This window comes from Neofelis nebulosa, chromosome 8 (genome assembly GCF_028018385.1).
Source record: "Neofelis nebulosa isolate mNeoNeb1 chromosome 8, mNeoNeb1.pri, whole genome shotgun sequence".
NCBI classification, from domain to species: domain Eukaryota; kingdom Metazoa; phylum Chordata; class Mammalia; order Carnivora; family Felidae; genus Neofelis; species Neofelis nebulosa.
The window spans coordinates 42943630-42966184 of record NC_080789.1 but is presented as its reverse complement, the minus strand read 5'-3'; the positions used below and the strand labels follow the sequence as shown (position 1 = coordinate 42966184).

The 22555-nt window shown below is 37.8% G+C and overlaps 1 protein-coding gene across 1 annotated transcript in view; it reads right to left on the bottom strand.

Moving 5' to 3' along the window:
* The window catches only part of KRR1 (KRR1 small subunit processome component homolog), a 115182-nt gene extending 96344 nt beyond the window's left edge, over window positions 1-18838 (bottom strand). Inside the window, exon 1 of the mRNA XM_058741982.1 lies at window positions 18799-18838. Within this exon, the coding sequence (XP_058597965.1) occupies window positions 18799-18823 (25 nt within the window). The 5' untranslated portion in view covers window positions 18824-18838. The remainder of the gene's footprint in view (window positions 1-18798) is intronic.
* Between the last annotated feature and the right edge of the window lie 3717 nt (window positions 18839-22555).

The following is a 22555-nucleotide window of genomic DNA, read 5'->3' as shown; positions in this document are numbered from 1 at the left end:
AACCATCATTGTTCATCCACCCAAGCTCTCTAAGTGTTAGGAGAGGGGCACCCAGGTGGCTTAGTCAGTTAAGCGCCTGACTTCAGCTCAGGTCATGATCTTGTGGTCCGTGAGTTTGAGCCCCATATTGGGGTCTGTGCTGACAGCTCAGAGTCTGGAGTCTGCTTCGGATTCTGTGTCTCCCTCTCTCTTTGCCCCTTCCCTGCTCATGCTCTGTCTCACTCTCTCAAAAATAAATAAACATTAATTTAAAAAAAAACACAGTGTTAGTAGAAAACATAGGTAGACGAGAAAGCTAAGAGTAACAGCCCAGAAGGATGTTAATGCAACATCTCTGAAGGCTACTGGGTAATTGGTATCTTCATTTCATTAGTAGCTCCTTTCTACATTGAAAAACATTTATTCTAATATGGCCAAATTACAAGAAGACAGCAGAACCTCTATCTTGCAAAATACCAAGAAGTCTTCTCTGTTGTTTTTCCATAGAGCCTGTCCTCTCAGGTGTTATGATAAAGTGAGCACGGGTTTTATCAAGTTTGGAGGCTCCTGAGATTTCTTTCTTGGACATGGAAAGCCTCGGTGCATCTGCAGTGACTGAACTGGGGGCCAAGGCTCACCTGCCGCCTCTATGGTGGCGGTGAGCAGCCCCCTCACAGTCACCATAGTCTAAACATAAAGCTAATGAGGGCCAAAATGATGGCGGTAAAAACTAGAGTAAGAAACAAGTGGGGACAAAATTACTAAGAACAAAATTACTAAGTTATAGCTAGCCAGAACTTGTCAACTTTTAAAATGGGAAGGAAAAGTAAAGGTAAAAAAAAACAGAAAAAACAAAAACAAAAACAAAAAAAACCCCAACCATAACAAAAACAAACAAAAAGCCTGCTTCCCTTTTTTAAGGCTGGGAGACTGGAAATTAACCGTACCATTAATAGCACTGAAAGGGGCGCCTGGGTGGTTCAGTCGGTTAAGCGTCAGACTTTGGCTCAGGTCATGATCTCACAGTTCGTGGGTTGAAGCCCCGCATCGGGCTCTGTGCTGACAGTTCAGACACCAGAGCCTGCTTTGGATTCTGTGTCTCCCTCTCTCTCTGTTCCTCCCCCATTCATGCTCTCTGTCTCTGAAAAATAAATAAAAGGTTTAAAAATTTAAGAAAATAGCGCTAGGAAAGTCAGGAGGGTAAATATTTGGGGGTTCAAAGATGTGGCAAGTTTTCGATTTGCTGAAGGGCCAGTGTAGTTGGACGTATCCAGTTGGCTAATGGAGGAATAGAAATAAAACTCAAGGGAAGATTTGGGAATTTGCACAAATATGTCAGTGGAAACTCCAGGTCAAAGTATAGGGATTAATGAAGAGGTAGTTAAGAATCAAATATTCCAAAATACCCACATTTAGCACCTAGGGGAAGGAAAATAGGCATATTGAGAAGACAGACAAGAGTCTGAAAGTATGTTCAGAAAGCTGCATGTCAGAGAAGCACATTTCAAGAAAAGGACTGGTCAGCTGTGTCGGGGATGGGAAAATCTAAGGCCGGTGACATGATGATGAACACAGCAGAAGGAATGAAAGCAGCTTGTGATTAGTTGAAGGCAAATTTGGAGGAAGATCATTTGGTGACAATCCTCCAGGGATTGTGCCAATGACACCTTATAATTTCATCTCCAGTTCAGCCTGAGCAGATGGCACAAATGAGAATCTCTTCATATGAGGGTTTCATCTGGATTTATAGCCCAGTCAGTTCCATTTCCTTATTTGCCTCCAGAAGGGCTGGAAGCAAAACCCTGTCTGCGTTCCCAGAGGAGGTGGAATAAGGCTCATTAACAAGATGTTTGAGATGGCTTTGTTTGCATTTTTAGGAAGAAATGTTATGAATTAGCAATGTAATACGCAATCTAGTACAGTCTCTCACCACTGCAGATCCACATTTTGGTGCTTTATGCTATAGCTATATTTTAAACGAAACATAATTGGCTTCTGAACTGTCAGATTTCAGAATCTCGAAGTAAGCGATTGATAAAGTTGTTTTCATCTTAAATATTAAGAGATGGCTTTCTGTGACTAATACAAATATGGCACTTTCTTAATTTCCAAGGTTAGCAAATCCCAAACCAAGCCTTTTAATGATAATAAATCTTTTTATATTACACTGAAGTCCTCTCTAGTCTATGCCAGAGGTTTGAAGTAAAGTCTGAAATAAACACTTATTTCATTTCTATAAAAATACTTCAAATTTTCTTTTAGATGTATGTAACTCTTCCAGATTTTATGTATATGTCCTGAATTTTATTATTGTTATCTCAAATGTTTTATCATGTTATCATACTGTGTGATGTAGTAAGAATAGGTGAAAAACAAGACCAGTTTGATTAATTATAGCCCAGCAGTCATAATTCTGCCTTTGAATTAATGAAAGTGATTTCTTTTGTTATAACATCAGTAGTTCTTTTACAGACATAGTTTTTATGGATCAGTAATAATCCTACATTATATACAGTTGTATCTGGGTTGTAAAAAATAGAATGCTACATTGAACTAACCCCAGCATTCTCATAACTAAAAGTCAGCAGCCAAACCCAGTATGGGAATATGGCTGGGCTCCCAGAATGATCTAGAACCAGGGCTTTGTCTGTGTTCCTTTCTGCTTCTACTCCACAGTTTTTCTCTGAGGACTAGCTTCCTCTGCTCCCCAGTCAACACCTGAAATGTGGAGATCAATAGCTCCTTGATTTATGTGTTATAATTCAATCATACAGGGAGAGAGTAATCTTCTCTCAGTTCCAATTTTAAAATTCTGAGGCAAAAGACTAGTCAGTTTTTATCAGTTGTTGTCCAGTCTTAGGTGAATCAACTGTGGTCAACAAGTGGGGTCCAGAAAGGATACTGGGATTTTTGACCCAACTTATCAACTGGGGACAGGAGCCATAGATATGTTGGACAGAATGGCTGCCCTGAATCTACAGCCATCCTGACCGTGAAAGGGAAGTATCTAGAAAAGTGGTGTGGGCTTACAAGAGGCTGACTTACAAAGTGATGAGATAACCTGTTGATTCAGTCACTTAAAAAATTTAAAAATCAGCTGATTTGCTTAGAAGCAAACTACAACCATATGTTTCATCTGGGTTCATTTAAATAATTTTATTTTAAAATATTTGCTATTTGGGTCACATGTAAACACACTGTGGTTGATTTTAGTTATTATTGGGAGACTCTTGTGGTAAGTTGGGTGAGCAAGGGACACATTTTTGAAAATACAAGAGCCAGTCTTATCCAATCACTGGTTGATAAGGATGGGGAAAGATGTAAGTGGGAGTCTATTAGCACTGACCCTTCTGCTTTGCTTTTTCCTGCCTGGAAACCTGGTAGGACACATGAGGTGCCTCAGTCACCCCTAAGGATGGCAGAGCAGGAAAAGAAGAGAACATGAGAAACCATGGACTTGCCTTTGTTTGGACTTTCTATTGTAGGACTGATAATAACCTCCTTACATAATTTAAGCTTCTCTGTAGTAGTCTCATGGCATTCACAGCTGACACAATCAACGGATGTAGTTATCACAATATCAGGAAAGTATAAAATACCATCAGTCTATACCTTGGTACCTAAAGGTTGCTAATTTCTACTTACAAGTCTTTCTGACCTTTTGGGAGATGTGGAAGGGTGAATAATGGCCCCTCAAAATGTCCACATCCTCTCCCCAGAACCTATAAATGTGACATCTACCTGGTAAAAGAGATTGTACAGGTGTGATTAAGTTAAGGATAGTGAAATGGGGAGATTATATTGGATTATGAAGGTGCGCCCAACGTGATCAGAAGAGTTCTTATGAGGGAGGTAGGAGGAATAGAGTCAGAGAGATGTGTGTATGGAAGCAGAGGTCAGAGAGGAAAGAAGATGCTTGTGTTGGCTTTAAAGATGGAGGAAGAGACCACGGTCAAGAAATGAATACAACCTCTAAAGACTGGAAAAGGCAAGAAATAGATTCTCCTCTAACACCTCCAGAAAGACAGCCCTGTGGACACATTTTAGACTTCTGACCTAAAGAATTATAAAATAATAAACTTTTATTATTATACTACTTCGTTTGTGGCAATTTGTTACAGAAGTCGTAGCAAACAGGGACTTTAATTAACAACAGTATAAACACATCAGACTTCTGCAAGAGTTCCCAAAGATTCACTCAGCCTCCTGACACCCCTCAGATCCATTCAGGACACTGCAGGGACAGCATGAGACCGTGTCCTTTCACTAGATTGAAATTTTCCTCTCTGCTCTATTAGATTGACATTGTAAACCTGAAGGCAAATCTGGCTTCTTTTATCCATAATTGGTTTTTGAACGCAGTTTCCCAGAGGTTTTTGTGACTAGGTTGTATCTACTGAGTGGAAATTTCACTCATGTGACATTTAATATAGAACTCTCTGGATGCATGATTAATTTTTGCATACCAGATATTACCTCATTATCAGATTTACAGAAAGTAGCAATGTAATTATGAAGCAGCTATTTTCGGCACACTCTTCCAGGTTATTTCTCTGCCAAATCATTATGCCCTGAGAAACAACACGTGGCACTATCGAAAACAAGTGGAGTCTCGGGGGCAATCAGTTCAGATAATTGCATCTTTATTATTGACAGTTCCCTTAGGACTTTCGGGTCTCGAGATCTGCTCTGCTCTGCTCTGGGACTGCAATTCATTAAGGTTTCCATCCTGAGCCAGTTTTAATTAAACTATCCTCCTTTTCTCTTTAGCTCCCCATAGCTCATTTTTCTTAGCAGGTCTTGGTGTAGAAATCCAGCTGTTGAGTTAATCTGAGACCCCTCCTGTCTGCCATTTTGAGGAGTCTCTTTTCAGCTCACAAATTCAGCAGTTTATTTAGCTGAATGAGCATAAAATGTACCTGCTTCCACGAAAAGAAAACACAAAGTAAAGAAGGAGAAGAAGGGAAAATATCATTTAGCATCTCAGTTTGCATCTTTTAGAAAATAAAACAGGTACTTGGAGACATTCATAAGCAGACACCATGTTTGTGGCAATAATACTAGATCATGAATTTAATATCCTGAGTGCAGAGGGACTTTTAGGTCTTTTCATTCTGAAATTAAACTGCCTGGGATTGAATGATATGACATATGCTATATGCTGGACAGATTTCTGGATGATTCATAAATTTTCATCCCTTTTCCCAGAGGATTCTCTTGACTGTCTATAATCATCCTTTATTTTACGCACAAAGAAATAGATTTGTTTGTGGCTTGTGTATTTTCACTGAGAAGCAATACCATGTAATGCGTGTCTTGCTAGTTGTTATTATCAGCTTTCAGAGCAGTAACTTTGTGTTAGTAACACAGGTTCTCCTTCATTGTATGTAAGAAAAAGGAGTCCCTTTGTTCATCCAACAATCTAATAAATATTCATTGAATGTCTTCTTTGTGCAAAGCCCAATACAAGGCAATGCATAGAATATAAAATTGTTGAAAATAGGCTTGACTTACAGGCAATTCACTGAGTTAGATTATACATGTTAACTTTCTTCTCAAATTGCTCAGGGACTCCTCATTGCTGCTGTATTTCTCCTTACAATATCTTGGAGAGAAGATCTGAGAACAGGGAGTCTGAAGGAAAGGTGATTAGTTAAGAGGCATTATTTAGTCATGCGGTACTATGGAGACAAATACGACAATAGAATAAAGAGAAAAATGATGTTATAAGATACAGTTAGAAAGAAAAACTTGAAAGAACTAAATAGCTGATTGGTCATGTAGGTAAATATGTGGGCAAATATAAAAAATTTTTTCCTTTAATTTCTTTTTTTTTTTTTAATTTTTTTTTTCAACGTTTTTTATTTATTTTTGGGACAGAGAGAGACAGAGCATGAACGGGGGAGGGGCAGAGAGAGAGGGAGACACAGAATCGGAAACAGGCTCCAGGCTCCGAGCCATCAGCCCAGAGCCTGACGCGGGGCTCGAACTCACGGACCGCGAGATCGTGACCTGGCTGAAGTCGGACGCTTAAGCGACTGCGCCACCCAGGCGCCCCTCCTTTAATTTCTTAAAAAAATTTTTTTTAATGTATTTATTTATTTCTGAGACAGAGACAGAGCATGAACAGGGGAAGGGCCGAGAGGGAGACACAGAATTTGAAGCAAGCTCCAGGCTCTGAGCTGTCAGCACAGAGCCCGATGCGGGGCTTGAACCACGAACTATGAGATCATGACCTGAGCCGAAGTTGAACGCTCAACCGACTGAGCCACCCAGGTGCCCCTAATTTCTTTAAAATAGATATGACTGCTTAACCAAAAATTAAAAACATTGTCTTATCAGGCTTAGGAAAAAAATATATAGTCCATATAAAAACTATAGCATAAAGGAAAGAATGGAATAAACTACAAAATTGCTACAAAGTGGTACAATATTTTAAGTATGCTGTGAAATGTTAAGGGTATCTACTTTAATTCCTACAGCAATCAATAAAAATTAATGTGAAGAGGTATAGCTAAACAGTCAATAAGTAAATTCAAATGGGATTCTAACAAATTATTCAAATAAGCTAAAGGGAAACAGATGGGACATACAGAGAGCCAAAAATAAAATGGCAGACCCAAATCCAACTATGTCAATAATTACATTAAATGTTAAAAGATCCCACTGAGTAATGAAAAGTTCTTCACCAACTGGTGCTAGAACAGGTGGATATGCATACAGAACATACTGAACTTTATGTCTTATTACATGCCATACACAAATATTAATTTGAGGCACATCATAAATCTACATGTAAAAGCTAAAATTATAAAGCTTTTAGAAAAAGAGGAGAATACAGACGGACCACAGAATGTGTTATCAATTGAATAAAATTGTTAAGTTATACTGCATCAAAAACTTCTGCTTATCAAAAGACACTATTAAGAAATGAACAGGCAACCTATGCATTGAAAGAAGATAATCTGCAAAACTGGTATCTGGGGTATATAAAAAAGATTATCTCGGTAATAAGAAGACATACAACCCAATTTAAAAAATAGACAAAACATTTGGATTGACAATTCATAAAGCAAGATATACAAATTGTCAGTAAATACATGGAAATGACCTCAGCATCATTATTCATCAGAGAAATTCGAATTAAAGCCACAATGAGATTTCTTTATATGACAACCAGAACAGCAAAAATTTTAAAAACTGACAACACCAGGGGTGCCTGGGTGGCTCAGTTGGTTGAACATCTGACTTCAGCTCAGGTCATGATCTCACGGTTTGAGGCTTCGGGCCCCATGTCGGGCTCTGTGCTGACAGCTCCCTGCTGGGGATTCTGTGTCTCCCTCTCTCCCTGCCCCTCCCCAACTCGCGCTTTGTCTCTCTCTCTCTCTCTCTCAAAAATAAATAAATGTTAAACATTTTTTTAAGAAAACTGACAACACCAAATGTTGATGAGAATGTGGAACAACTGGAACCTTCATACATTGCTGGTGGGAATGTAAACAGTATAACCACGGAAAATTTCCTGGCAGTTCTTATAAAATAAACACACACCTACTCTATAACCTAGCGATCCCACTCCTAATATTTACCAAAATAAATGAAAATATAGTTCTACAGAAAAACTTGCGTAAGAATGTTCATAATAGCATTATTCATAACATTGAAAAACTGGAAACAACCCATGTGTCCATTAAGAGGAGAATGGATAAACATAATGCATCATATTCATGGGATATTACTCAGCAATAAAAACTACGGATATAAGCAATAATGTGTATAAATTTCAAAATTATGCTAAAAGAAAGAAACCTTATGTAAAAAGAGTATATAGTATGTAACTTCATTTATATGAAGTTCTAGAAGAGTTATAATTAATTTTGGGGGGAAAATCAGGACAGTGTTACTTCTGAAAACTATAAAACACTGATGAAAGAAGTTAAAGACAACACTAAGAAATGGAAAGACATTCCATGCTCATGAGTGAGAAGAACAAATATTGTTAGAATGTCTATACTACCCAAAGCAATCTACACATGTAATACAATCCTAATCAAAATACCAACAGCAGGGTGTCTGGGTGGCTCAGTCGGTTAATCGCCTGACTTCGGTGCAGGTCATGATCTCATGGTTCATGGGTTCAAGCTCTGCGTCAGCCTCTGTGCTGACAGCTCAGAGCCTGGAGCCTGCTTTGGATTCTGTGTCTCCCTCTCTCTCTGCCCCTCCCCTACTCACACTCTTTCTCTCTCTCGAAAATATATAAAAATTTTTAAAAAATTATAAGATTGCTAGTATACATATGTTGCGTACTAATAATTAAAAAAATATGAACAGCACTTTCCAAAAACCAGAACAAATAATCCTAAAATTTGTATAAAACCACAAAAGACCCCAAATAGCCAAAACAATCTTGAAAAAGACGAACAAAACTTGAGGCATCACAATTCCAGACTTGAAGTTATATTACAAAGCTGTAGTAATAAAAACAGTATGGTACTGGCATAAAAATAGACACATAGATTAATGGAACAGAACAGAAAAACTGGAAATAAACCCACAAATATATGGCCAATTAATCTTCCACAAAGGAGGAATGAATATACAATGGGAAAAAGACAGTATCTTCAACAAATGCTGTTGGGAATACTGGATAGCTAAGGAAGATAAAACTGGATCACTTCCTTATACCATATACGAAAATAAGTTCAGAATGTATTAAAGACCTAGATGTGAGACTTGAAACCATAAAAATCCTAGAAGAGAATACAGGCAGTAATTTCTCTAACATTGGTCATGGCAACATTTTTCTAGGTATGTCTCCTGAGTCAAGGGAAATAAAAGCAAAAATAAACTACTGAGACTACATCAAAATAAAAAGTTTCTGCACAGAAAAGGAAACAATCAACAAGGTAGTCTATGGAATTGAAGGGCAATCTATGGAATGGGGGAAGATATTTGCAAATGACATATCCAAGAAAGGGTTAGAATGCAAAATATATAAAGAACTTATGCAACTCAACACCCCCCCCCAAAATAATCCAATTAAATGGGCAAAAGACATACACAGATATTTTCCTAAAGAGGACATCAAGATGGCCAATAGACATATGAAAAGATGCTCAAATCACCATCATTGCAGAAATGCAAAGAGATATCACCTCACACCTGTCAGAATGGCTAAAATCAAAAACACAAAAACAACTAGTGTTGACGAAGATGTGGAGAAAAAAAAAAACGCTCGTGCACAGTTGGTGGGAATGCAAACTGGTGCAGCCACTGTGGCAAACAGTTTGGAGGGTCCTCAAAAAGTCAAAAATAGAACTACCCTATGATCCAATAATTGCACTACTGGGCATTTACCTAAAAAATACAAAAACACTAATTCAAAAGGATACATGCATTATTATGTTTATTGCAGCATCATTTACAATAGCCAAACTATGGAAGTAGCCCAAATTTCCATCAATAGATGTACTGATAAAGAAGAAGTGGTATAAAATACAATGTAATATTATTCAGCCATAAAAATGCAATCTTTCCATTTGCAACAACAAGGATGGAACTAGAGAGTATAATGCTAAGTGAAATCAGTCAGAGAGACAAATAACATATGATTTCACCTATATGAAATTTAAGAAACAAAACAGATGATCGAAGAGGAGAGAGAGAGAAAGAGCGAGCGCGCGAGAGAAACCAAGGAGCAGACTCTTAAGTATAGAGAACAAACTGATAGTTACCAGAGAGGAGGTGGGGGGGGGGTGGATGAAATAGGGGATGTGGATTAAAAGTACACTCAGTACACTGAGTAACGTATAGGATTGTTGAATCAGCATATTGTACACCTAAAACTAGTATAACACTGTATGTTAACTCTACTGGAATTAAAATAAAAAAACTTAACAAAAAAAGAAAAACAAGATTAGATGATTTGCTCTACTGGATATCAAGACTTATTATAAAGCTCCACTAGTTAAGGGGGGAAAAATGGACAAATATACCAACAAAACAGAAAAGAAAAAGACCCTTGCATGTATGGACTCAATATTCAACAAAGTAGGCGATAAAAACAGTAGGAAAGTTCATTATGTTGAACAAATGATTCTGAGTAAATTAGACATCCACTTGGAAACAAAATGGAATTCTAACTCTTTACTTTCCACCATACATAAAATCAGTTCCAAGTAGACTGTAGATCTAAAAATGACAGACTAAACAATAAAATTTTTGGAGGACAACATGCTCATGATCTAGGCTATATAGTGGGGAAAAAAAAAAACACTAACCAGTAGGAAGAAATGAAAAATTTGGATTAAAATTAATAACTTCATCAAAAGACTTTAAGAATATGAAAATAGGGGAAGATATTTGGAAAATACACAATTAATAAAGGGGTTGTATTTAGATTATGATGAACTTATAGATCAAGAAGAAGAGAATAGGCAACAAAATAGAAAAGTGAGCAACAGACTTAAGCAGGTTTTCACTAAATAAGGTATTCAAATGACCATAAACACATGATGACCTCATCAGTCACTGGGAAAATTCATCCAGTTTCATATTGTGGCACCACTACAAACTCATCAAAATGGTAACATTTAAAAGGTTGACAACACCAGGTGTTCACAAGGACACGGAACAATGGGAACACTCACACAGACTGCCGGTGAGACTGTAAATTGGCAAAACCATTTTGGAAGACTATTTGACATTATCTACTAAAGTTGAAAATGTGTAAAACCAATGACTCAGTGCTTCCACTTTTAGTATATACCCAATATAAATACATGCTCATGTGTAGCTAGAGATGTATACCAGAGTGTTCACAGCAGCATTATTTGTGATAGGAAAAAAATTAGAAACATCTCAAATGTTCACCTATGGTACAGTGGTAGAATATGTGATATATTCATGCAGCGAAATAGTATACGGCAATAAAAGCTGTAGCTGTTGCTACAGCTGTATGCAACAATAACTTGAATGTCATAAATATAATGTTGAGCAAAAGAAGCTGTGCACAAAAGAGTGCATACTGTAGACTTTCAAAACAGGCCATTTCTGAAGGCAGCCTGTATCCAATGACTGGTCCATGCTGGACACCAAAGGACGCAACTCCAGAGCTCCCCACTGAATAAAATGAGGCCTCGGCTGTGACTGCCACCCGGCTTCTCCTTCTGCCCCAGTGTTTCTCAAATTCAGCAAGATTGACATTTTGAGGGGGACAATTCTTTGTCGGATGGGCGACTTTGTGCATTAGAGGGTATTTAACAGTATCCTCGGCTTCTACCCACTAGGTGCCAATATATTTCCCCATGATGCTAAATATATCTCGGGGTATTAAATCTGCCCCAGTTGAGACCCATGGTGCAATCCTGTCTCCTTCAACCTCCACGGATGTTGATCCTGAGAACATTCCCCAAGAAACTTCCTGCATGCAAATCATTCAATCTGGGGCACACCCCGATGAGTTCTGTTCATTTAATAAACCATTTACACATATATTTATTGGTAAATTGTACCTGTGCTATGTAATTATACATTATACATTATAGAATATAATTATAAAACAAAAACAACTGAAGAGGAGATAAAATAAATGTAATTAATAGTTCTAGCGTTTTCCCTGCTCCCCAAAAGAATGTTCATTGGTACCTCCTAGAAAGCCTGAACCATACAGTGGAGACCAATGCCCTGGGAGCGGGGAGGGAAGAGCAAAAGGAATGTACATAGAGGATTAGTCTTAGTAATAACGCTCTGAGGCAGGGAAGAAAAGGAGAGAAGAGTTAGAACAAAAACTTAGGGGGGCAGCAACAGATATATGAAAAGGTACTCAACATCACTCATCATCAGGGAAATTCAAATAAAAACAAAATGAGATAGCACCTCATGCCTATTAGAATGGTTATTAGAATGATGTAGGGAAAAGGAACATTTGTGCACTCTTGGCATAAATATTTACATTGGTATAGTTACTATAAAAAACACAGACGATGGGGTGCCTGGGTGGCTCAGTCAGTTGAGTGTCTGACTTCAGCTCAGGTCATGATCTCATGGTTCATGAGTTTGAGCCCCGCATTGGGCTCTGTGCTGACAGCACGAAGCCTGCTTGGGATTCTCTCTCTTCTCTCTCTGGCCCTCCCCAGCTCGTTCTCTCTCTCTCTCTCTCTCTCTCTCTCTCTCTCTCTCTCTCTCTCAAAAGAAATAAATTAAGAAAGAATAAAACTAGCATCTAGCATATGATTTAGCAATTTCACTTCTGGGAATTTATCTGTAGAAAACACAAACTCTAACTTAGAAAGATATATGCACTCCCATGTTCATTGCAGCATTATATACCATAGCCAAGGTATGGAAACGACCTGTGTCCATCAATGAATGGATAATGAAAATGTGGTGTGTGTGTGTGTGTGTGTGTGTGTGTGTGTGTGTGTGTTGTCTGTGTATACAATAGAATATTACTCAGCCATTAAAAGGAAGGAAATCTTGCCATTTGCAACAACATGAATGGGCCTTGAGGGCATTATGCTAAGTGAAATAAGTCACAGAGAGTAAGACAAATTCCATATGCTCACTCTTATGTGTGGAACCAAAAAACAAAACAAAAAAACTGAGCTCATAGATACAGAAAACAGATTAGTGGTTACTGCCAGAGGTGGGATGGGAGTGGGCAAAAAGAGTAAAGGAAGTCAAAAGGTACCAACTTCCAGTTATAAAATAAATTAAGTCATGAGGATGTAATGTACAGCATGGAGACTATAGTTAATAATACTATATTGCATATTTGAAGGCTGCTAAGAGAGTAAGTCTTAGAAGTTCTCATCACAAGAAAAAGAAATTTGTAGCTGTGTGGTGAAGGATGTTAACTTATTATGGTGTTCATTTTGCAATATATACAAATATCAAATAATTATGTTATATGCATGAAACAAATATAAAGTTATATGTCAATTATAATTCAGTTAAAAATTAAAAACTTTGGGGAATGATATGGTGATGGGTAGCAAGATAGGAAAAGCAGTCATTTTAGCAAGTATATAAAAGGGACATGTGGCTAAACATGTCTGATTATGTCTACGAGCTACCCACCAAAATTCCTATGAAGAAAATGCAATGAAAGTTTAAAAGCTGGCTAGAGCAGTAAAAGTAAAGATCAAATCATTAATCAAAGGTCAGAGGGAATTTCTTTTAATTGTATCATTGTTGGATCAAAAGGTAAGTTCTTGACTTTCATAACATATTCTCTTACTTCTAAACTGAAATTAGTTCTTCACCTATTTTAAGTGCATATTAATATAGCCTCATGCTATTAGGAATAAAGAGACATTATTAGAAATTCCTGCAGAAACCCACAAATAATGTAGTGAGAAATTTCATCCCATTTTCAATCCATTTTAGGTAGAGTAGTAAAAACAAATGGCATAGAGGTTTCGAAAAATACAAGTACTAACATTGAACGTAGCTTCTTTTTCCTCTGCATTTTCATTTAAGGACCAAGTTTCTTTTTTTTTTTTTTTTTTTAGTTTTTTATTAAAAAAATTTTTTTTAACGTTTATTTATTTTTGAGACAGAGAGAGACAGAGCATGAAAGGGGGGGGGGATCAGAGAGAGAGGGAGACACAGAATCTGAAGCAGGCTCCAGGTTCCGAGCTGTCAGCACAGAGCCCGACGTGGGGCTCGAACTCACGGACTGTGAGATCATGACCTGAGCCGAAGTCAGACGCTTAACTGGCTGAGCCCCCCAGGCGCCCCAAGGCCCAAGTTTCTAACCTCTCCTAGAGCTTTTCCTGAGAGAGCTCCAGAGTGATGATCCACAAGTTCTCAAGACCAGGTCCCTCAAAGATGACATTCTGGGCTGAATTTTACCCTTGCCCCCAAATTCATATGTTGAAGACCAAACCCCAGTACCTCAGAAGTGACTGTATTTGAAGGCAGAGCCTTTAAAGAGGTAATTAAATTAAAATGAGGCCATTAGAGTGGGCCCTAACCCAATCTCACTGGTGTCCTGATAAGAAGAAGATATTAGGACACAAAGAGACACAGGGGGTGCACGCACAAAGAATGGATGACCGTGTAAAGAGGCAGTAAGAGGGCGGCCACCTGCAGGTTGAGGAGAGAGGTCTCAGAAGAAACTGAACCTACTGATTTTGGACTTCCAGCACCCAGAACTGGGATCAATGTTTCTGTTGTTGAAGCCACCCACTAAACACTCTGTGGTATTCTGTTCCGGCAGTCCTAGTAAACTGACACAGAGTGGGAGCTGCCTGCTTCCGTGTTCTTTTTTTTCAGTGTAATTAACATACAGTGTTATATTAGTTTCAGGTGTACAATATAGCAATTCAACTATTTTTTTAAGTATATTTATTTTGACAGAGAGAGAGAGAGAGCACACACAAGCAAGGGAGAGGCAGAGACAGGATCCCAAGCAGGCTCCACACTGTCAGCGCAGAGCCCAAACTCACAAACCATGAGATATGACCTGAGCCGAAATCAAGAGTCCATTGCTTAACTGACCGAGCCACCCAGGCTCCCCACAATTCAACAGTTCTATACATTACTCAGCACTGCTCAAGCTGCCTCAGTGCTCTTGATCAATGCATCCCTCAAATTCCACAGCAGATTTGGAAAACTTACAATACAAAAACAAACAAGCAAAAAAAAAAAAAGAAAAGAAAAAGAAAAACTTAAGGGTAACTTGATTTGAACTTTTTTTTTTAAGATATGCCAAAGTGGGGTAGGGGGAACAGGTTGATAAGCTTAACTACCTGAAACAAAACAGTCACCAAAAAACTAATATTTATTGTATTATAAAATTTATTATATTGTATATTGTAAACTTATTGTAAAAAATTGTAAGGAAAACTAAAAAATAAATAAATAAAACAGGAAAATTATTTAATCTCCAAAGAAATCTTAAAAATCAACTTTATGCCAGTAAAATGTAAACCTTAGATAAAAGTGATATATTCCTAGAAAAATATAACTTACCAAAGCTAACTCTAAGAAGTATCTTGTATGTATCATAACCATTAAACAAATTGAATCAATATTGTAAAATCTACCTACAAAGAATCAATCAGCTGAAACAGATTTACAGGTGAATTCCTACCAAACATTCTGAAGCCAGATCCTTCTAATCTTATAAAAATTCTTCAAGAAAATTAAAAAAGAGGAAACATCCTCCAACTCAAATTAGTAAGAAAAAGCCAAAGAACATGAGAGGTCAAGTTACAGAAGAAATGCAAAGAACAAATAAACGTATCTTAAAAGATCCATTTGCACTAGTAAGCTAAAATTCAAATTAAAACCATAATTAGATGGAATTTTTGCTTCTCAAATTTAAAGTTATTTTGTGGGTGTAGCATGCTGAAGATGAGAAAGAGAACAAACTGTTACAACTTACATGGAAAGCAATCAGAGAAATTTGTCAATATGTATTAAAAGCTTTTTTTAAAAAGAGGGGTTCTTTAAATACAGGGATTCTACTTATAGGAATGTATTTTCAGCAAATCATCAGAAAAGTGAGCAAATAGGTATGTTTATTATAATAGGATTTAAAAAGAGGAAAAATTGATTAAAATTATATTCATATATGAGAGAATGATTAAATGTATTCTAGTAATCCATTCAGAAGGGTGGTTTGCACCATATAAATATTACATTTTCAAAGGATATTTAGTGAACTAGGAAAAAATATAATGATACAATAACAGATAAACCCAGCAGAATACGAAGCTGGAGATGAAACATAATCCCAAATTTGTATGAAAAATACTCAAGAGAAAGACATGAATGACGTCAAAATCTTAACAGAGGTTATTTTTATGTTCAAAGAACATAGGATATTTTTAAAATTCCTCTGTGGCTCCCAAGTTTTCTGCAAGTACATCTCACTTTCATGATCAGAAGAAAAGCAAATATTTTTTAAGGTGTCAGGTGCACTTACCTACAGGGTGAAAGGTTCTAATTAGAATAGGGGTGGGGCAGAAATAATGGAAAAAGTTGGACTTAACTACTGAGAGAATACTGAGGGAGATTAAACAAGAATCTATAGGAAGCACAAAATATTTGTAGGTAGATATACATAGATTTTAATCTTGGTTCAGCCATTCATTAGATGTGACATCCTTTGGAGCTGCCTTCCCTATAGGCTTATTCGCAGGGCTCTTACCTTAAATAGATAAGCTTATATATTTAAAATGCGTAGCACAATATCTAATAGAGAGTAGGTTTTCCATAAAACTTATATCCTGCCCCTAATACCTGAAAATTATCTTTCAATCTCTTAGTTTTGATCTCTTGCCTAAGATCAAGTTGATGTTACCCATATTTCCACTGTGGCCAATTAAAACTTAGTTCCATAAGGCCCTCTCCTTGTAAGGCAAATTTAAAATGACATTCGGCACAGCTAAATACAAAAATACGTCTCCTTCTGGCATAATTAGCTGAGAGGAAATAATTCATTCAAAGAGGACTAAAAACTATATTAGCTGAATTGACAATTATTTGATCTTACTAATCATTTCATTTAAAAGTCAAACCATTTATACATGGAGACAATGTGAGTCAATTTACTAATTAGATAGCATCCTAATTATCCATCTTGTTGTCCATCAGTAATTTTTAATAGCACCAAAAGATCCCCTATTGTTGTGAAAGGCAAAATAAGAAACCTTTTTGCTGAATTATTTCATAAACTGTTCTTTCACGTTCTTATTGTATTTAAGATTAGGAATAGTTTCACAGAAGTATTAATAGAATCAATAAACAGTGATAAGTAATCAGTATTTGCTGTCGATAATTTTTTGTATTGGTTTTATGGAGTTAATTATAAAGAACTTGAGCAAACACCAGGCACTATGTTTCTAAAATATCTGGCTTGTTTAACTATACACAAAACAGTATTACACATTTACACATAAATATTTTAGATTAAGACCACTGTTTGTAGAATGACTTTGACCAGCCTATATTTCTACAATTTTAAGCAAACATGCTTTGTCATGAAACCTTGAATTAACTGAGAAAACATCTCAGTGTGAGGAAAATGAATTTTGGTTTTGGGGGCATTATGTTCTGTTTCTCTCTATCACAAAGCCAAAGAATTGAGCAGCGATGTTTGCCTGACTGTTCTTTTCAGCTGAATGGAATGGAAAATTACACAAAAATTAAACAAAGAAACTGCCTGGACTTTCTCAGTTGCTTGGAAGTGGAAGTGTTTATTCAAGCATTTACATGGTGGCCCTGGTTCACGGTCCCTTGATTAACATAAACTTTCCAGAGGTGTAAGAGAAGCAGCTGGCGGCATACGCTTTCTTCGCTCTGTCCCCGCTAACCTCTTCCATCTGGCCCAGGCTCTTGGAACAGGCACCCAACAGATCTTGTGGCTTCCACTTTTGTCTTTTCATGATCCGTTCTCCACACACCATCAGAACCATCTTTTTAGAATATGAATTAATTTCTCTCACTTTCTTACTTAAAATCCTTAGAACAAAATCAGAACCCCTAACTGTGGCCTACAAGGCCCTACAAGCTCTAGCCTCTGTCTGCGTTCATCTTCACTCCTCCCCACTTGTTCGCCGAGCTCTACCTGTATTTTCTTTTTTAATGTTGCTCGAACACATCCCATTCATTCCCACCTCAGGACCCCTGCTCCTGCTAGTACCTCTGCTTGGAATATATTGCCCTGAGACTTACCCATTACTGTTTTGTTGTGTTGTTTTTGTTTTTCATTCTGCTCTCAGGTCAAATACCACCTCCCCAGAGAGATGTTCTAAAGCCTCCCAATCCAAAGTGCAACAGCCTTGCTGCCCAGTTATTCTCCCCCAGGCCTGTGATTTTTTTTTTCTCCCTAACACTTGTTGCTCGCTGACTTTATTTTGCTCATTTGTTTTCTTGTTTATGGTCTTTCTGCACCTAACTAAAATTTCATCTTCATAAAGGCAAGTACCTTGTTGATCATATTCATTGCTGTTATCCTTAATATCTAAGATAGTGATGAGCACACATTCCTTAGTCCATATATACTTGTGACGTGAACAACGTCTGTGCAACACATCAATTGGGATTTTTTTTTTTTTTTAATTTGCAACAGAAACTGACTCTAGCCAATTTAGGCAGAAAGGCATTTACTGGAAGGATATCTCATGGCTCACAAAATAGCAAGGATAGCTGGAGAAATAGGCTTAGAAACTAGGCAGGAACCACGGCTAGAGGGTTCCTCTAATGGGTTTCGAGGGTTCCTCGAAAATGACACCGAGAAGTGACCAGAACGATGCCATCCTCGGCCCTGCTGGTCAAAGCCACTGGACACTCTACCAAAGTTTTCCTCCCCATCACTGCTCCTGGATGCTGGTCGCTGCTGCTTCTCACCCTCAGACTGAACCCTCCAGCCTGTGCTTCTTTATTTCCTTTTTTCCATGCTTAATTTCCTTTAGCAACAATCTCAGCCACCTGTCTACAATCATAGTTGAGGGTAAACTATGAAAAAAATAGCCTTTGAAACTTTAAGGTGGGTCTTATCACCATCAAATAAAAAAAAATGTGAGAAGCAAATCATTAGTTTTTATATTTTATGATTAACCATGGCCTGGAAATACACTGATCTTGCTATACCCAAAGGAGGTCTTGCAATTTATTCAATAATCATATATCGAAGGTCTTCTATTTCCTCTTTTGATAAACAGTTACGGAGTCAGGGAATGGTTATAGAAAGGTGACTGCAATCTCAAGACTGGTTATAATTAACCCCATAAAAATAGAGTGCTGCAAACCCTAATGGTCTCAGGTATCTATAGTTAGCTTTCAAACATTGATGAAAGGACATACCTCCACTGTTAGGCCAAGGGTTCATAACCACATGATCTCCCTTTGTGAGAACTCATTCACAGCTGAGAAGAAGATTTGGGCTCTAGATCCAGATGTTGCACACCTTCATTGGGTGATTATGGGCAGGTCTCTAAGCCTTGGTTTCCTTACCTATAAAATGAGAATATTAATAAAATTATAATAGTCTTCTATCACTGCCACACATGATCATACCTCAAAGAATAGAAGGTATACAAAATACATGTAAAATGTCAGTATTATACATAACAAGACTCTATTGCAATTGAGGGCCATATCTATCCTAATCACAAGAGCTATCATTTATCTTTGACTATGTGTTCCAAACATGCACAGCCCCTCATTCTCTCATTCTGTCTTCCCCTGTCAACCTGAGCACAAGCATCTCTTGTAGGTTTCTACAAGGTCTGCTGGATCCTCTCAAGGACTCTCTCCTTTCTTAGCCTCATGCTTCCAAAGGTGAGATTTCAGCTAAACTAGCACACTCTTGGTCTCCCTCCCTAGAAGAAGAAGGATTTATTTGATTGGTGAGTTTTGGGTAAGAAGTGACCCTCTTCAAGACTGTTAAGCACTAGTAAGTCATTTTTGCCCTATATATTATGTTGGTCATTTCGTCCTATATTTGACAATATCTTTGCAGGAAATGAAATTCTCATTATGCTGTTTATTATCTATATGCATGATTTCATTTATTGTAAAATCTTAGATCTTGGAGACTTGATTTGTTCATGTTATGCCTGGCTACATAACCTATGGAATATTTTATGTACATTAATTCTAGGCAAATTTACCCTTAGAATATTTTAGCAGCCCTACCTTTATTCATTATCAAAGAAATAAAGACTTTCCACTTGTGAGCACTTTAAAATGTGCATTCATTTTAACTTGCTAACATGATAAAACATGGGAAATGTGATATATAAAGAATAAAACACAAGTCATGGTGCTTACAACACAAGAGAAGCACAGTGGGCAGATTTTTTGTAAAGGCTCAGCTCAACAGGGAATTGAAAAAAGAAAACACAATGTCTCTGCCCTGCTCAGGGAAGCCTCGCCTTTGTATGCTATTTCCTGGCAGATGAAAAGGCAAAGAGCAGCTCCAGCCTGCATCGCTTCCCTGGGATTTGAAAGAACAAAAGAAAAGCAAACACTCCTCTGCTTCCAAGAACGACACTTAGGCAAGAATAGTCTGTCCTTTCTTTTTGTTTCTTCTTTCTTCCTTTATTATTAAACAACAAAAAAAAGATTAGTGATGAAGTAGGAAATCCTTTTTAAAATTATTTTTGTTTTGGGGTCAGAGTTTAGCATTTTTGGGAAAAATTACAGCAGAGCTCGTTTTGTTTCCCTCCTTTGAAGTGTCTAATGCAACATTTAATTGTTAATGCCCAGGCAGCTTTTGATTCTTTCAAGGTGCCTTGGAAATTTCAGATCTCCAATTTCTTCAAGTTATCTATATTATTAACTGAGTGTTCTTGGTCAACACTGATTGCAAATGACTTCCTTATGTAACCTAAAACGTCTCAAAGCCTTATTCCTAGGACTTCAACTCATCTTATATGTCCACCCCAATGATGGACACTGTGCCATGACAGTGAGCTGCTGCTAGGACAGACTCAAAGCTTAATAAGAGTATTATGGTGCCACGGTTCTGACCTCACTTACTGTCAGGGCTCTTGGACCCATCAGGGTTAAGTGATTGGAGACACGTCAATGGATGGCTAAAATTATGCCGAAGTGCTCGGTCCCAATCCACAGTGAGACAGCCGCTTCCATTTCCACTTCTGTCTCATGAACCTAACTCTAAATAGCAGGACATGTGCAGGAGCCACATTCTTGTTCAATCCAAAAGACGCAACCAACAAAATTGTATCTGGCTACTGCATTTATTACCCTCATCCTCTGAATGCTGGCATGTTGAGACAGGTCCTGCTCTGTGAAAGCCTTTATTTATGTTTCTTCCTGACAGTGGGAATCAGACATCGAGATGAATCATCTAAAGACAGCAGAATCTTCTTTGGAAGTTTTGTTAATTACGTCCACAAATGCTTTTGATTTAAGAGAGAGTGCACAGCCTGAATTGGATGCTCTTGACCCCTCATGTACTTATCATTCTATTCTTACGGGTTTGCTCCTAACCCTCTGGTTATTCCCTTTTTGTATCTTTCTGGGCTCTTTTTCTTCTTTCCTTTATTGTGGGTACTGCCTAGGCTTCCATCCTTGACTCTCAGCCTTTCACATGCTATACTATGATTCACAAACCAAACTGCTTCCAGGGATCTGAAGGTAGCATAAATAACTGAAGCAGGCTGTATGTGAGAAAAATAATGTGGTTCTCTTACTCTCTGATACAGTAAAGAGCTACCTTTTCTTTTATAAGGAAATATCAACAACAGAAAGAACACAAGCACAACCTTAAACGGCAGCTGATATTCAGTGTCAGGGAGAATAACATGTAGAAATGCTTGAGTGTGAGGGGTACTAGGAGACGGCTGCTTCTCAGCTACAGTTAATGTCTGGTAATAGGTAATATTACCCATTAATATTACCAAAAAATTTTCACTTGTCAAAAGAGTTTGGACATCCAGATTCTTTTATTTAAACTTTCATATGAAATCTCCGATATTTAAAATTTTACTCAAGCATTGCATGTGTGTATGCCAGAAATGAGTATGCCGGCCAAAGAGAACACATCTCCGTGCCAAATACGGTCAGTGGGTAGCCAGTTGGCATCTCCTTCTCTACAGATTACTAAAGGCAGTGGTTTCCAAACTGCAGAGCACAACCTATTATTGGATCATGGAATCAAGCCTAGTGGATTGCAACTAGCATTTTTAAGTGAAATAGAACTGCATAGAAGAAAACAGAATTAAAAATGATAAAATAGGCATGTCTGGGTGGCTCAGTCAGTTAATCATCAGACTCTTGATTTCTGCTTATGTCAGGATCTCACAGTTCATGAGATCAAGCTCCATGTTGGGCTTTGCACTGACAGTGTGGAGCCTGCTTGGGTCTCTCTCTCTCTCTCTCTCTCTCTCTCTCTTTCTCTCTCCCCCTCTGCCCCTCCCCCACTTGTGTGTGCACATGCACGCACACTCTCTCTCAATTAAACTTTAAAAAACGATAAATTATATCACATTTAATAAGGAAAAGCGTTATTACAGGAAACATACATACACATGCATCTGTGTGTGCATGTGTGTGTGTGTGTGTGTGTGTGTGTGTGTGTGTGGTGGGTCACTATTAAAAAATCTTTTTATGACTGTGGTCAAAAGGTTTGAAGGTCACTGCCCAGGTGATGTTATTGTACTTCTTTACCTTCAGTTGTAACTTAAATGCTTAAATGATTGTGAAATGTGCATCTGTATGCTAGATTTTTCTCTTGAACTTCACCCACTTATTTTTAATTATCCACTGGGTATTGTCACTTGGATAATCCACACGTCCCACAAATGCAGCATAATAGAACGATTAAAATAATGGGCTTCATAGTGACATGGATTTCATTTCAAATCTTAGGATTTCTTAGCCTGTTTTCTCATCTTTAAAATCAGGATAATTGAGGGTGGGTGAGCCTGGGTGGTGCAGTCTGTTAAGTGACCGACTTTTGATTTCGGCTCAGATCATGATCTCATGGTTTATGTGATCGAGCCCCATGTCAGGCTCTATGCTGACAGTGCAGGGGTTCTCTCTCTCTCTCTCTCCCCGTCTCTCTCTGTCCCTCCCCTGCTCACACTCTCTC